This window comes from Elephas maximus, chromosome 7, assembly GCF_024166365.1.
Source record: "Elephas maximus indicus isolate mEleMax1 chromosome 7, mEleMax1 primary haplotype, whole genome shotgun sequence".
Classification (NCBI taxonomy): domain Eukaryota; kingdom Metazoa; phylum Chordata; class Mammalia; order Proboscidea; family Elephantidae; genus Elephas; species Elephas maximus.
The window spans coordinates 87,368,687-87,385,444 of record NC_064825.1 but is presented as its reverse complement, the minus strand read 5'-3'; the positions used below and the strand labels follow the sequence as shown (position 1 = coordinate 87,385,444).

The following is a 16,758-nucleotide window of genomic DNA, read 5'->3' as shown; positions in this document are numbered from 1 at the left end:
AGGAGACATACAGAAAGGAGACCACGTGAAGATGGAGGATTAGAGTTATGATGTCACAAGCCAAGGAGTACCTGGAGCCACCAGAAGCTGGAGGCAAGGGAGGGTACTTTCCTAGAGTCTTCGGAGGTTGGGTAGTCGGGTGGTCTTGCTGGCACCTTCATTTCAGCATTCTGGCCCCCAAGAAGTGTAAGAGAATCAGTATCTGCTCTAAGTCACCCACTGTGTGAATTTGTTATGGTACCCCTAGGAAACAAAATACAAATGGCAATACATACCAAGAAAATAAAATAGGGAACTAAGATAGGGACTGGAGTAGGGACTACTTTATATAGTGGGGCCTGGGGGTAAGATTTGAGTTACCTCACATTCAAGGATGTGGGGAGTTCGATGTTCTTTCTGAGTCCAAGGGGACAGCAAGTCCAAAGGGCCCAACCTAGGAATGAACTCAGTGTCATTGATTAAATTGTGTTTCCCAAAAACCTATGGTGAGGTCCTAGCCTTTATACCTGTAAGTATGACCCTGTTTGGAAACAGAGGTTGTCTTTTATATTAATGAAATGCCAGAGTAGGGTGGGTCCAAAACCTAATCAAATCTGAATGGTATAAAGAGAGCAGAATAGGTACACAAGCCCACACACAGGGAGAAGACACTATGTGAAGACAGACACACATGACAGATGCAACTACAAAAAGCCAAGGATTATCGGTCGCTACTAGATGCTGAAATAGACAGAGGGGCCTGACCCCTAGAGCCATTCCCTGGATCTGGACTTCTAGCCGCCTCAACTGTGGGAAAATAAATTTCTATTCGTTAAAGTCACCCACTTGTGGGGTTTTTTTTTTTTTTTTTTTTCCAGCAGCAGCATTAGCAAACTAAGATGGTATGTTTGAGGATCAGAAAGAAAGTGGCATTAGAATATGGGAGGTAAGAGAGAAAACTGTAAGGAGATAGTGTTGACAGGGTAGGTTGGGACCATATCCTATAGGGACTCGTAGGCCCTGGTGAGAAGTCTGGACTTTCTTCCACCTGAAACTTGTCTCAGAAAGATCTTACAATGAAAAGAAACTGCAGATTCCATAACTAGCACAGGGAAGGACCCCCCGCCCCGCCAAAAAAAAAAAAACAACAAAAAACCCACTGCCGTCAAGTGGATTCCAACTCATACCAACCCTATAGGACAGAGTAGAACTGTGCTATAGAGTTGCCAAGGAGTGCCTGGTGGATTCGAACTGCTAATAGAGAAGGAAGGAAGTGTATATATATATATATATATTTTTACTAAATTAGATAAAATGGGTTTATTGAACAGTCTAGTAACTGGTCTTTAAAAGCAGAACCTTTATTATCTTACTCATGTAATTCCATCCCTGTGTTTAATTCTTTAAGAATAATGATGTCAAGAATAGTATACGTGAAGTCAAACACCACAGCACACAGTAGAAAATCCTGGATAGGATACTTTATTTCATTCACTTCCTACTTAAACGGTGAGATTTCTACCAGTCACTGGCTTGGAACATCACCTTCTCCTTATGCCACAATGTAAACTGTCCTGGACGCAAGTCTGACGGCTGTGGATTCCCCTAGATTAGGATGGGCCACTTCCAGCAATCCACGAGGCTGCCATTCTGCTAGTGCCCCACAGCCTCATTCCAACAGGTGACCAAAGACAAGATCTCCAGCTCCCTCACTGACATGTCAAGAACATTTTCTCAAGTATATTTAAAGTGTTTGCCGTTTTCCTATGGTTCTTCAAATATCTGACATTCATCTTTTCTCTATCTCTAAAATTCATTTCTTTTTCACATTATCTTTCTTGATTGCTTCTTATTGTAAAAAACAAAAAAGATATAGGTTTGTTGTGCACATTAGCAGGTCCATGTGGGAAAATGCAGAGGTTTTATATGCCATTTACAGTAACAGCTCAGAGTACAAACTCAAAAATGGAAGAATCTGAAATTACAGACTTGCTCTGAAAGAAGCCTACCTAGAAAACCAGAATTTCCCCTCCCTCACCAACTATTTAACAGTGGCAAATGCAAAAACACTGGCAATTAAAATACGTATCAGTCATTCCATATAATGCCCCCTCCCACCCCCACCCACCCAGCTTCTGAGTAACAGGGCTTTTTCAAGTTTTAGTTCCTTGTAGTTTAAACTTCATGGAAAAAACCTGAAAATGATCATGTTTTAGCAATGTATTCCCACAGAGAATTGCAAGATTTTTAATGCATTTTGAGAAAAAAACTTTACTGAAAGAATAGCGATGACTATTTTCCAGTAAATACTTGAGAGAAAAACAATTTTTACCCCAATCCGAGGTAATAAAATTGTTTTTTCTTTTTTTGAGACACAACTGGTGTTAATTAGACAATTGCAGCAACCATCCAAGACAGTAAGAAGGCCAACAACAGTCTGCCATGCTATGATGAGTGTGTATCAAAGTTCATCATGATTTTTTGTGAGATCTTCCCCATAATTGGTAGCTTGGCTTCCAACAAACATGTTCCAGTTCTCCAGTATCTCCTCTTTCGTTAGCTTCTCATCCTGTAGGAGAGAGGGAAGAGGTGTGTAACAGAAGCTCTTAAAACTATGAGTAATAGCTCAGCGTGAAGTTCATGTTATTTCACTGATTGGCAACATTTTAAGCACTACATTTAACAACGAAGCAACTGCTAGGTACTGCCCTCTTTTACCATTACCTGCCCTTCAAAACCCAAACTAGAACAGCCTCCTGCTATAAAAGACGTGCTAAAATACATCAGTAAGTCCTTGAATAATGCAGAAGTACGATCCGTTTATGTCTAAAAGTAGTGCTCGCATTCTCAAAACAGGTCCAGAGAATTACACTTCCCCTTTATGACCTAACTGGATAACCTGTCTCTTGAGAGTTTGGAGTGGTGATCAAAGTAGGAAGAGGCAAGACTTCTTTCTAAATATTATTATAATTTTTTGGAAATTTATCAATGAATACTGAAGAGCTAGACATCTTCCCAGAAGAATCTGAAATATTAGTTGTTAACTGTCATCAAGTCGGCTCTGATTCATGGCAACTGCATGTGGGCAGAGCAGAACTGCTACATAGTTTTCAAGGCTGTGACCTTTTCAAAGCATATCACTAGGCCTGGACTTACTCGGAAATATGCCTATCTAGAAAACACATCAAACAGAGTGTGAGCTTGCCCAAGGATATCTTGGCTTTAACTCAGTGCGCTTCCGTGTGCCTAACACATCACAGGCGTTCGATAAATATCCACTGGCTGAACCAATGGATGAATAAACTCATAGTAAGGCAACACAAGGTATACTTCTTAAATCCATGTCCTTGCCCACATCAAACAAAGTTACTGGTTTTTCAGTCCTAGGATGTGTGACTTTATGTTAAATCTTGTGGCTCATAGGAGACTATCTGGGAATGTCTGGGCCTCATGAGCTCACTGTGGGTTATTACCAGGTCAAGTTTACAGGTTTCTTCTGTGAAGCAAGAATGAGAAAAGGCAACAAGGACAGGGCTAGGCAGGCCCATGCTATCACCAAAGAAGCAAACAAAACCAATCTTATGTATACTGTCTCCCTTCAACGAACAATTCCAGAATAATGTCAAATACCTTGTTTTTGTCCGATTCATACACCAAGTGCCTGGCCTCGGCCTGCGCATGGTCATAATCTTGAGGAAGGATCCAATGGCGAATCTCATCTTTGTCCAACTTTCCGTCCTTGTTCAGATCTCGGAATTCATTAAACTGCTCCCGTTCTGACAAAACCCAGTCTGGCTCTGGGCCATTGTCCTCATGGGAAAACATATCAGCTGGAAGGGAAGGTTATGCTCTGGTTACAAAGACAAGTGGGAAGGTAAAAGGCAGAGAAAACTTGATCTCCTGGGGTTCTGGAAGGGTGCCAACCAATCAACAGACCTAACCTAAACAGCTAGTGGGCAGTTTCTCGGGGAAAATAATGCCATGATCTATCCACTGTGAAGGCCCCTTGGTGGAATAGAAAGAACTGAGTGTAGGAGCCAGGAGATAAATCCTGTCTCTTGACTCTGTTCTGCAATTGTGATTAAGTTACTTAGTTCAGTAACTGGGCCTTCAGTTTTCTCATCTATAAAATGGAGATAATTATAAATCACAGGGTTACTACAAAGATCAAATGAAATGCTTAATGTGAAACCTTTCTAAAACCAAACGGCACTGGGTGTAGGTTAAAGCCAATAATGACCAACATTGGCCACTTTCTATGGTACAGATAGTGTCCAAGGTGCTTTACATAAATTTTTTTTCATACGCTTTTCACAACATTCCTGTAGAGTAGGTGCTGTTATTATTCCCACTTTATAGATAAAAGCACTGAGGCATAAACTTGCCCAAAGACCCACAGCCAAAATGAGCTCTAGCCTGCCTAGGAACATGGGCACTCTGCTTCCAACACATAGTCATAACCACTGTGCTTATTACTACTGCTGCTTATATCATTTCCAAAGAGCTTTCACATATATTTTATTTGATCCTTACAACATTCCTGTAAGATAATCGTTATCCCCATTTATAAAATGGCAGAGAAAGGAAAAAAAGGCAATGTTTATCCTTTGTTTGCTTCTTCACTAGTTCTTGGAAGAGAGAGATACCTTGTGGGCAGCTTCTCTTTAATGGATGCACAGCTGAAAATGTCTGGTGGCAGAGGAAGAAAGGAGTGAATGGAGGAAAAAGAGGCAAGACCCTTGGTTCAGCCCGCAGTAGACCCACACCAGAGGGTTGCAGTTTGAGAAGAAGCTGTACATATATAGCTAATTCGACCTTCATCTGATCCTTCAGGGCAAGGTGTTATTTATCTCCATTTTACAGATGAAGACACTGAGGCTTAGGGTATCTGACTCTTCCAGGATCACACAGCTAGTAGGCAGAGAAGCCAGGACTCCTAATTCCTGTGCCCTTCCCACTATACCACACTACCATCCATCCCCACCTGAGAAGGCACCTGCATAAATGAAAACTCACATGCTAGACAAGTCAATACATTAGCTCGCTCTGACTACAACTTACTCAGAATTAGATTGTCAAGCACCATGCCCCCACCTCCCCCTCTGTCCAGTGCCAACAATGGAGTGCTTCTTTTTGGCAAAACCACACAAAGAGTTGTGCCCTCGACTTTGCGCCGTTTCAGTGCAGAGTTCAGGAGGGCCATGAAGAGCACAGTTTTAATCAAAAGTGCTTCACTGTTTGTTTTAATCAGTCAGCTTTTTCTGTCGGTCTTCATCCCATCACCACTGTCAAGGCGAGACATCCGAGGCTCTGAACGCTTCTCTTTCACGTGCACCAGGCGAGAGGAAGGCTCTTGTGAATTGCACTGACAAGGGAGCTGTCAGTATTTGTTATCCTACAAAGGTAGTGCCACCAAGAGCACTTTAATTACTGTGGAGAGAGTTACCTGTCTGTTATCACAGGCAGACAGGGAATGGCGTTGGGCTCTTAGGATCAAACATAATTTCTAATGATTAGAACAAACTTCACTCTTCATTACTAAAGGCACTTGTTTCTGTGTACGGGTGGCAAAATAATATAACCATAGAACCAGACACCGATTGGGAGCTTGGGCTCTGGTTTTACACTTAAATGTAATTGTCTCTATTAAATATGTGTACAAAAATTATAAATATCCTATCCCTCTTTCATAGGTCAACACCCATATCAAATGATTTTTCAGCTTTTACTATGATGTTGGCAAAGAATACTGAATATACTGTGGACTTCTAGAAGAACAAACAAATCAGTCTTAGAAGAAATACAACCAGAATGCTCTTTAGAAGCAAGCATGGTGAGACTCTGGCTGGCTTACTTTGGACATGTCATCAGGAAAGGCCAATCTCTAGAAAAGAATATCACGTTTGGTAAAGTAGAGGGTCAGTGAAGGCAAGGGAGACCCTCAAAGAGATAGATTGACTCAATCACTAAAACAATGGTCTCAAACAAACCGATGATCACGAAGATAGCCAAGTACTGGGCAGTGTTTCAATGTGTTATACATAAGGTTGCCATGAGTCACAGCCAACTCAATGGCAACTAACAAGAACAACTTTATGGAGACTTGGGAAAAGAACTGAGAATGCAGTCTGCAGTTGGAGCCATATGGTAAGCACTGAAGTCACAGCTGATAATGATCAAATGGAAATTTCCTTGTTGCCTGCTCCAGTCCTTCATGCTTGGAGAGCTGCTGAGCTACTGGGGAAGGCTATAATCAGGAATGGTGAGTTCCAACCAAATTGTGTTAATTTGAGTTTCATTCAGTCGGTGCTCACATCCTTGAAACTGTAACTCCTTAATGTTGCTTAAGAGGAGACCTTCAGGACAAAATGCCAGGTACGGCACTCCCAACCAAAGGATCCCAAAACCAGAGTTACAAATGGCTATATTATGGGGTAACTGTGTACTCTGCAAAAGGATTTACTGCTCTAAGAAGGAATTCCTTTCTGCAGAGAGCTCCGCTGGGGGCTATAAACAGTTCCATTGATCACAGCTGCATTTACTCAGAGCTTCCAGGCACTGCTGACCCACATTCTTTTTAGTCTTTCCCCTGAGACTGTCTGCTCTGGCCTTACTGTAAACTTACAGGATCTCCAATCCCATTTTACAAAGGAAAAGCTGAGCAATGTGATGAAGGGCACCTAGCAGAGCCCTGGTGCCACTGCTGGTCAACCCAGTAGTAGGGCCAGCCTTTTCATCTCTTCTCCACTGACTGAGGTCTAACAGTGCGTCCCTGATACTGCACCACTAGGGCTGGCATGACAAATCAGGCTGGAAGGCTCTCCCCACTGGGAGACCATAGGAGTGAGACCTACTGACTTGCAGCTGTTGCTAAGAGACACCTGGGGAAAGTAGCCAGGCATGTGGGCAGAGGAATGCTGCCTAGTGGGGGCAGCTGGGCAAGACTCTAGATCAGCACTCACCAATATACTCATCCTGATCCACGAACCCATCCCCATTCTTGTCGATGTCCTCCAGAGTTTCCTAGGAAGGAAAGGAGAAAACACAATGCAAGATGTCCATGTGCCCTAAGGGAATCTGAGAATTCTAACTATTATCTTCCTTTGTCCAACTCTTATGGCTGAATGTTAGATGATTTCTGACTTGTCTCTTTATCTTCCTGGGCATTTGTTATCTGTAAAAAATAGGTAGTGGTTTAGGTGACTAGTCCCCTACCCCACAAATTTAACGGGACTCTCTCTTTAAATGAAAATGTACTCAATAAACCCAGAGTTGCTCTGATCGTTTCAGAAAGCCCTGCTAAGCCAACCATCTCCACCGTCCAGTCAAAACAACCCCTGGGGTACCTGCTGAGGAACTTAGCTTGAGAACCACTAGATGAGATAATCACAAAAATCCATTTGTGTTACATTTTAAGACTATGAACACTAAGTTGGTGTCAGAAAAATATGAAACGGTGGACAAAAAATGAAAGCACATCTGACTTTTGAAGGTAGCATGCAGTACATTTAGTACATCTGACTTCTTAATTAGGTTTTTTGCTAGGCTCAGTAATTAAATGAGTTTACTGTCCATTGTCACACCAACTCAAAGGCATCCTGGATCAAAGAAGATACCAACCCAAGAGCAGTGGCAGATACAGAAAGCACCTGATCTACTTGTGGATAATACCCCATCTTTATCCTTCTCTGCCAAATTACTTACCACTACATGGACATTTGGTGGAAAGCAGAACTTGCTCCTGGAGCCACTGCCCAGTCTCTGGGGTCATGTTGGTCATGAGGACCAAGGATGAGGCAACAGTAGACCCATCCACCAACCGGATGACTAAAATAGTCCAGAGGTGACAATAACCAAAAGCTTTAGCCAGCTGTTTCCAACACTGAAGCAGTTGGAACTGGCTTGGGGTATCTGCCCAGGGAACAAGTGATGGCATTGATTTTACTCTTGTGGAAAACAAAGAGATTTGGGACCCAACACAACAGTGTGGAAAACAACTGCACTCAGATGCCTCTCAAGCAGTGCCGTCTCTCAAAAGTCTAGAGTCTGATCCGTTATTCACCGCTGAAGACCCAGGCCCAGGAATGGCATCCTTTCCAGCTGTAGTTTTTGCTTTAAGCTTCCATTTTAACAATTTTGCTTTTAAGCTTCCATTTTAACAACCCAATGAATTCCATTTCAGTCTTTTTCTAGTCCTTTTAAAGCTAAAAAACGGGGCAGAGACTAGCTAGTTGCTCACTAAACCCATACGCTCTTCCTATGCACATATCCCGAAAATATTTCCCAGCTTCCTCATATCTAGCTAGGGCCAGTGGAATGTAAATGGAAGGGTATCTCATTTCCTAGCCATAACAGTTAGGACAGACTGTGCCTTCTCCTTATTCCCTCTCTGTCCTTTTGTCAGATGATTGTTGCCAGGATGACCTTGAAGCCACAAAATGGCGGAGCACAGGATGGACGTAGCCTGGGTACTGAATTAGCGTTTGGAGGAGAACTGCCCAGGAGATCCACCTGACTGAGAACTTCTGCATTAAACTATGAATAAGCAAAAAAGAAGCTTTTATTGTGTTTGATGGTTAGGACTGGGGGCTATTTGTTACAGTAGTTAGCCTGCCCTGACCAATTTACTGGATCAACAGGTATTCCAATGCATTCTGTTCTGGAGTCCTCCAGTTCTCCTCAGACTGAAAAACATTATCTCTTTGAAAGAAGGAACAAAATTTTGGTGCAGCTTTCTCCCTGGTCCTGTCCCAGCTCAGGCTCTTCATCTATCTTACCAAAACCACAATTTCCTTCATATGCTCAAACTCCTCAGGGTGCAGAAAGGCCGTGAACTCCTCCCGAGTGGCTGTCTGGTCACCATCCAGGTCTGCCGCCTTGAACCTTCTCTCGTCACGTGGCAGCATCTTCTTGAAGGTGTGATGATCTGAACTATCGTGAAACTCTGCAGGATTTCCTGCAGGATGCAAACAGAAGTTTAAACTGTTACCAAGGAAGGCATTTCCTTCCAAATTATGCTTCCTTTGTGTCCATGTGGTACACACAGGACAAAAGGCCCTGACATACCAAGTTCTTTGAAACATTTTACTTCAGATTGCCTCAGTATCTTTTCCCTCATGCCATTCCATAATCCAGGCCCTAATGGTTGATTAGGGGCATTACAGCAAGCGGTTAAGAGTACAGGCTTTAGAAAACACCAACGCCATGTTTCTCTTTCCAAAATTCTGCTTTCATCATGAGGCTACCTGGTATCCACAGCCCACGGCATCTTGTCTAAATGCCTCTGCCTGGCTTTCAAGATCTGCTTTAGCCTGGCCGTGTGTGTATATGAATCTGTGTGTATTCATGTGTGTGTATATGTGTCTTTGGTTCTCCTCAGGCCTGTCTCCTCACTGTTTCTACTGTATACCTAACAGGTTTGTACTCTGTGCCTCTTTGCCCCACACCCCTCCATCATCTCCCAGTCTGGTTTGTCTTATATCCAAACCCCGCCCATTACTGAGTGTACTGCTGCACCTCTGCCCCGCCAACAGACCCGCCTTCCCAACTTGTCTTTTTCTCTCCAAATATAAATCCATTTTCAAGGCCCAACTCCCAAATCACCCACTACTAGGAAGCCTTCTCTGACTGCTTCACCCCCCTCAGTTCCTGCTATCTGAAACTCTGAAACTATTTTGAAACTATCACAAAATGTTTCCTTTCGGCTTTGTTCTCTGTGGGTGCCTCAAAGACGGTGAGCTCAAGAAGAGCAGTGATCAAGTCTAAGGCATCTTTTATTAGTCCCTTGACCACCTCCCACCCCCCACTACCACTAGGACTTCACTCAAGAGTAAGCAAACAGTACATCCTCAATAAGCAGAGAAGGGTGTTACACAAGCAGGCTCTACTTAGGAGGTTGTGACATCCCCCCACAAGGGAGTAGCTATGATAAGAAAGTAGAGTGCCTCCTGCAAGAAGTCTGTTGCCCAGCCCCAGCTGTGTAATCACTCCTGAGCACCACCTACCTAGGTAGTAACCATAGGTGGCTTGTTTGTATTCTTCCCAGGAAATTTTATCATCTTTGTCCCGATCATAATCCTTCCAGACTTTAGCGACATTATCATAGATGTATCGTTTCTGCACCCGCTTGATCCAGGTTTTCAGTTCCTCCGTGGTGACAAAGCCATCCCCATCATTGTCTATTCGATCAACAATCTTCCTGTAGTTAATAAAAAACAACCCACAAGGCTATTATCAAGGCTGTGTGTCCCTGGTCCAGCAAAACATCAAACACCTGCAGAATCTAAAATGCACGAACAATTAAAATAGAACCGATTACCTAATGGCACTAGAAAACATCTTAAAGTTTATCCATTCCAAGGATGATCCGCCTTCCCCACAACCAGAGGTTCTACAGTGCACACTGCTGATGCCCTCCCCGCCCCACCCGCCGTGGGGCCTCAAAATCCTTCTCAACACAGTGCTCTGGGGATGGACACTACCCGTTGATTAGAGTTGATATATAAGGTGAAAGCTATTAGCCTTCCCTGATACAGTCTAATTCCCTCATTTTAGTATAGTGGAAACTGAGGCCCAGAGAAATTAAGGTTGCTTTTCCGACACTGCATACAGCTGGCATTTGGTATAACCTGGGTGAGAACCTGTCTTCTGGCTCAATGTCCAATGCAAAAAAAGCCGCTGCTATACAGGCAGTCCCTGGGTTATGAATGAGATCTGTTCCTAACTATGTATTTAAGTCGAATTTGTAGGGAAGTGGGAACAGGTGCATATGGTTCTGTTTAGCCTCACTGTAGTGCCAGACAAAACGCAAAGCCTTTTCAATAGCTTAAAAGCTGCGCAGGCAGCAAATGAAGGTGATGGGGATGAAAGATTTGTTGCCAGTAGAGGTTGGTTCAATTGTTGCAAAGTGAGGGCAAATTTATATAACATTAAAGGGCAAGCAGAAGTTGTCCATAAGTCTGAGGTTGGTAACCTGGGGACTACCTGTATAAACCTAAAGATAACATGAGTTCTGTTTTTTTTTTGTTTGCTTTTTAAATCCCACCACCTTGGACTCAAAGACTTGAATCTTAAAGATCAGATCTTGTTGGAGAGAGCACAGAATGTGGGGGATGACATCATGGAACCTGACATTTTCATGCAAATAATGTGCACATCCTACATTTTTTTGCCAACCGAACCCTCCCTCTGCAAGGTATTTTGTTAGTGTTTGCTGTTAAAAAAAAAAAGAAAGAAAATGTTAGCATAGTGCGCTTATGAAAATACCCCACAGGGGTAGGGTGTGGTTGGCAAAAAAAAAAAAAAAAAGAGAGCAAGCACACAGCTGCGGGAGCTCCCAACGCCCTGCTCTTAGGTAAAGACCTCTCTGCCCACTGGTGTCTCTTGCTCCACAGCTGGCCCAGCTTCCAGCAACTTCCCACTAGACTCCACAAAGTTGACCCAATCCAGAGCAAACTTCAGGCTAGGAACTCATCACTGTCCATCTCTAGACCAAAGGGTCCCAAGCTGGGGGCATCATCCCTCTAGAGACCTTCAGAGACAACCACAAGCTATTTCCAAGATTTAAAAAACTTACACCCAAGCAGTCCATTTACCTCTATTGAAGCTATACAGGCGAATAATGGCATTGTTTCTTTGCTTTGGCTGGAATTCTATTAACTCAGTGATAAATGTTCTTAACGTGAACAGAAGTTCTGATTGGCAACTAATCTTTAATTAAAAATGAGAATCAAATTCATTACCACTGAATAAACAGACTAATGAACAAAATCACCTATTACTGTGGGGTTTTTTTGAGGGGGGAGAGGGGGTGCCGGGGTGGAGCAAATAATCAAATACCTTCTGGGTGGTAAATAGGTTGGGAACCACTGCCCCATATTCTGTCTCCTTCAGGCTTCTCATATCCTGCCTGAACCTGGGGAGCCCAGACTCCTTTTTTTCCAGGTGTAAATGTTGCCAGCAGCTTTAAAGTATACCTTCATATAACATTTTAACAGGTCTCAAGACTAAAAGATTAAACCTTGAGCGCTTCAGGCTTCCCTCCAGGAAATGACAGCCAGATACTGCAGGATTCTTTTAATAATGTGGAGTACTGTGCCCACCTACTATGTGCCTCCACCAGACTAGCAAAGACCTGGCAACATCAGACTGTACACGCACAACATGTGGAAAGAACAGCATCTGATCTGTTCCAAACACCTAGGACATGGCTCAGTCTGACATATAGTACCAAAACAAACAAACCGCTGCCGTCGAGTTGATTCCGACTCATAGCAACCCTATCGACAGCACAGAACTACTCCATAGGGTTTCCAGGGAGTGGCTGATGGACTTGAACTGCCGACCTTTTGGTTAGCAGCTGTAGCTCTTAACCACTATGCAACCAGGGCTAAATTTTTGTTGGCATAATAAATAAGATCTTAACTGCTGTCTTTAAAAATCTTGGGAGAGAGATACTGGGAAAGGCAGCTCTGAGGTAGGTAAAGCCCAGCCCTGTAATAAAAATACCTTGATTCTAGTCCTGGCTCTGGTCCCTATTATCTGTGTGATCTCAGTGGCACAAGTTGTTAAGAGCTGGACTACTAACCTAAAGGTTGATGACAGTTCAAACCTACCCATGGAAGTAGACCTGGCCATTTGCTTCCAAAAGGTCACAGCCTCAAAAACCCTACGGAGCAGATCTACCCTGCACACAGGGGACTAGCGTGAATCGGAATCAACTCGATGGCAGCTGACAACTTGGGCGAGTGACAACCTCTCTAAGCCTCAGTTCCCTATCTGTTAAATGGAACTAGAAACACCTACTTCACAAATATTGTGAGGAATAAAGGTGTGTATGTGCGCTTTCTCACCAAGGATAATAATCTCAATCAGCGGTGGGTGGAAAACGCAACAAACACTCAGCAGGTAACAGAAATGGGCGAAGCCTCCAGGCAGAGCCTCTGGCAACTGGGAGATCCCTTGCCTCAGGTGCCAAACAAGGCTGCCCCATTCCAGACAATGAATGCCACAGGGGAATAAAGGCCCATAGGTGTCAAGAGAAACCAGAAATTGGGATCTGTCTGTGAAATCATGCAAATTTTAAATGGTGGTAAGTCACAGCTATTTTTTCTAGGATTCTGTGTGGCGCGCTTGTGGCATGTGAGACCTATAGGTCCCCGCTTTGCAATCTTCCGGCATACTATATCCAGGGGGCTTAGAGCTGTTAACGTTTTCAGAATCTACAGTCACGTATTGATGACAAAGTCATCTAATCCGGCCATGCTCCTCCTTTCCAAGTCTAGACTTGGAGAGGACTGTTGGAATATGAGCTGTACACAGAGAGGCGGTTTCTCACGCTCAGCCATGTTCAAAACTAGACCCATCATCCACCCCACCCCCCCATTCCAGATTTACCTTACAGGTGAGCACGCATCCATTACCCAACCAGTGGCTAATGCCAGAGACCCAGAAGTCACCCTCGACTCCTCCCTACCTCATCTCCCCCACACTCAGTAGAGAGCAAGATCCACCAGTTCTACCTCCCACATGTCTGGGAACTCATCCTCTCTTCCCCATCTGAACCAGCCAGGCCCTGACCGCCTCACTCCTGAGCCTCTGGTCTCCCAACCGTGCCTTAGGCACTTTCTCTGCCCTACTGCCAATTTGGCTTTCTCAACGAGTTGTTAGGATTATATGACATTTTAGTTTAATTATTGTACTTTAGATGAAGGTTTACAGAGCAAATTAGTTTCTCATTAAACAATTAACACACATACTGTTTTGTGACGCTGATTGCCAACCCCACGACATGTCCACACTCTTCCCCTTTCGACCAATTATATGACATTTTAACCGCATACAGGATAATACCTAATCGCCTCCTCACCAAGGTCCTTCCTGCTCTGTCCTTGGTTCCCTCTCTACTCCCACCACCCATTTCTCCTTCCCTGCTCCATCACTATTCCAACAATTCTTATCTCCCAAAACGGGTTTCGAAACCTTTCGAAACCTTTATAATCGAGCTATTCCTTCTTTGGAAATGCCTTCCCCTGCTTGTACACCTGACAACTTTTGAGTCAACCCTCAAGCTCTGATCAGGTGTCACTCCCCTCCAACCCCACAACTGCCTTCCCTCTCTTCACCCTGAAGCTAAGGGCTCCTTCTCCCTGACGTGCTCACTGTACTTTTCATCTGCCACCATCACGGGAATCATGTATGCTGTCTCTGCATTCGATGATAAAACATTTGGAGGCCTAGAGAATGAGGAGGTTCATCTTTGTTGCTGCCAGGGTGGTGCCTGGCACACAGTAGCCTTACAAATGCCTGGTGCGTGAATAAATGAAAGGCATTAAGGTGCTCATAAAAGGATCAAACGTCTCCAGCACCTGCTCTCACCACCAGGCCTATCCGTTGTGATGAAGGCATTAAACTCGAAGCTATAGGGATGCACACCAGAGTTCCCTAATCCAAATGCCAAAACTTCTGTCCCTCTTCCTCTTCCAGTGACAAGGACGCAAATGGCTGCCACTCAGGGCCCCAGAATAAATCAGTCTCCAAGTGCCACAAAGCAATACAATAGACTGAACTCATCAATGGTCCCCTTTGTTAAGTCCCAAACGAGAAGAGAAAGTACGGCTCTGTAAAATAAAAGGTGATTGTTTGGAGGTGACTTTGAAGTTCAAAGATCTTTTTATCATGAGCAGGCAGATAGTGCACCTACACAATAGGTATAATTTATCCTCACATCCTAACCTTTGGGAACCCCCAGCAGTACAGAGATGACTGTGTTCTTTTTCAAGTACTAGGACGGGATGATCCTTCACCTGCCGGAACCAGGCTTCTGAGAGAGGCCGGGTGCCCAGTGGGCAGGACTGCTGGGACCCTTCCCAGCTTGGCCTCTGACTGGGGCCAGGCTGGCTGCTGATCCCTCTGGAGAAGGGTTTCCAGAAGCGTTTGCACAGTGTCTGCATGTCTCCCCAGGGAACCCTGGGAGGGTGCCCAGAAACACCAAAATTTTGTTTCCCTGGTTTGCTTCACTGCCTTCAACAGTGAAATTCACAAGCCACCACCAAGCCACTCTCCAGCTTTCGGCCCCCAGCACCACTTGCCAGAGGACTGAGTGCCTCCGTAGACAACTGCTGGGGACAGAAACTAGGGGGCTGGTTTCCATCCCACCACCATCCCCTACCCCCAGCTGCTCTTCCCTTCTTAACAACCAGAGTTTTATATCCCTACACCAGATTTACAGGGCGATGAAGCAGAAGGCAAGAACACTCTGGCCCCGGCCCAGAGACACAGCCAGGAATCCCTCGCCTGCCCCCTTCATCTTTTATCCACTATGTTCATTCTTGAGACTTTCTTAGCAGTGTCTCAAGCTCCTCTCTCTGGGAACAGGGGGAAAAGAGAGAAACTGCAAGGGCGGGGAAGAACTCGTGCCACAAAAAAGCCACTTCGGACAAACTCTTCTTTTGTATACTCTATCCCCTCCCCCTCTGATGCAACCAAGGGGAGGGGGCGGGCCCTCGCCACCCTAGCTCCCGCGACGACTGCCACGTTCTCGCCACCCCGGCAGGCGATCCCCACGCGGGGAACCCTGGGCCCCAGGGCAACTGTGCCCGCGCCCCGCAGCCGAGCCCCGCCCCTGAACCCGCGCGCCCGATTTCGCTTTCGCTTTGCCTCGCCCGTCCCGCGTGGCTCCCGCCCGGGTGGCCCCGCGGGCACCTGCACCACCCCCGAGAGCGGACGGACCGGGCCGCAGCCTCACCCCAGCCTCTCCTGGCTTTCGTTCGGAGTGAGCTGATCGAAGGTCTTGGAGTCTTCCTTGCCCAGGAAGGCCTCATGGTCATACTGAAAGCTCTGGTTGTCCTCCGGCGGGCGCTCGCCCAGCTCCGTGTCGGGCCGCACCACGCGCTCCTTGCGCACCGTGGGCTTGGCTCGCAGCGCCCGGGGCGCCAGCGCCAGCGCCAGCAGCAGCCCCAGAGCGAGCTCCAGGCGGCGACCGCGGCCGCCGCGCGCCATCGTCCAGAGAAGAGGGCGGCCTGGAGGGAAGCGCGGGGCGAGCAGCGACAGCGGAGGCTCCGAAATGGGGGCTCAGAGAGCGGCTCCGGCGGCGGCGGGGCTGCGGCCGGCGCGGGGGAGGGGATGGTCCAGCCCCTCGGCCAGGGCCCGCCCCGTGCCCAAGCGGAGGGGCGCGCCCCGGGCCCGGGCTGGAACGCTTCAGGCGGCCCCCTCTCACGCGCCCATTGGCCCGCCCGGCTGCGGGGGGAGGCCCGGGCCGCACAGCCACGTCGCCAGCCGGGGTGGTGGGCGCGGGACTCGGGTTTCGACTCGGGCCCCTCCCCGCGATCTCTCTGCGAGGGGCGGGCCCAGGCGAACTGGGCTGGTGACTGGAGGGCTCAAGGGAAGACGAAGTTCTTTCTCATGCAACAGATGTTCATGATAAAATTCCCTCTGTCTTCTTCCAGTTCCGGCGAACAGAACTGAAAGGAAGGCGGTGGTGCCCCGCCTCAACTTCCAAGTGACAGTCCGAATCTCATACCCCACCCCCCGACCCCACCCGAAAAGGTGCTCCTAAACCAAATTCAACCCACTTACCAAAACTTGGAGTCTGGTTACCAACAAGAGAGACTGGAAGGAGACTAGAGTGGTCGAGGTCCCCTAGAAACGGAGGTCGCAAACTCAAATGTCGAGAAAGGTCAGGCGGGTATCTTCAAAATGACAGACAATAGGAAACTTAAGGGCAGCGGCCCACCCCAGAGGGTACATCTAAAGGGACCAGCCTTTGCGCTATCCAGCCAA

General features: G+C 46.1%; 1 protein-coding gene across 1 annotated transcript; it reads right to left on the bottom strand.

Moving 5' to 3' along the window:
- Positions 1 to 1,445: 1,445 nt before the first annotated feature.
- RCN1 (reticulocalbin 1) lies at positions 1,446 to 16,324 on the bottom strand. Its single transcript, XM_049890815.1, has 6 exons — positions 15,725 to 16,324; positions 9,984 to 10,177; positions 8,757 to 8,935; positions 6,942 to 7,002; positions 3,610 to 3,809; positions 1,446 to 2,548 (listed from the first exon to the last, which is right to left on the bottom strand). Exons 1-6 carry the CDS (start codon positions 15,976 to 15,978, stop codon positions 2,441 to 2,443), a joined length of 996 nt encoding a protein of 331 aa, XP_049746772.1. The 5' UTR covers positions 15,979 to 16,324; the 3' UTR covers positions 1,446 to 2,440.
- Between the last annotated feature and the right edge of the window lie 434 nt (positions 16,325 to 16,758).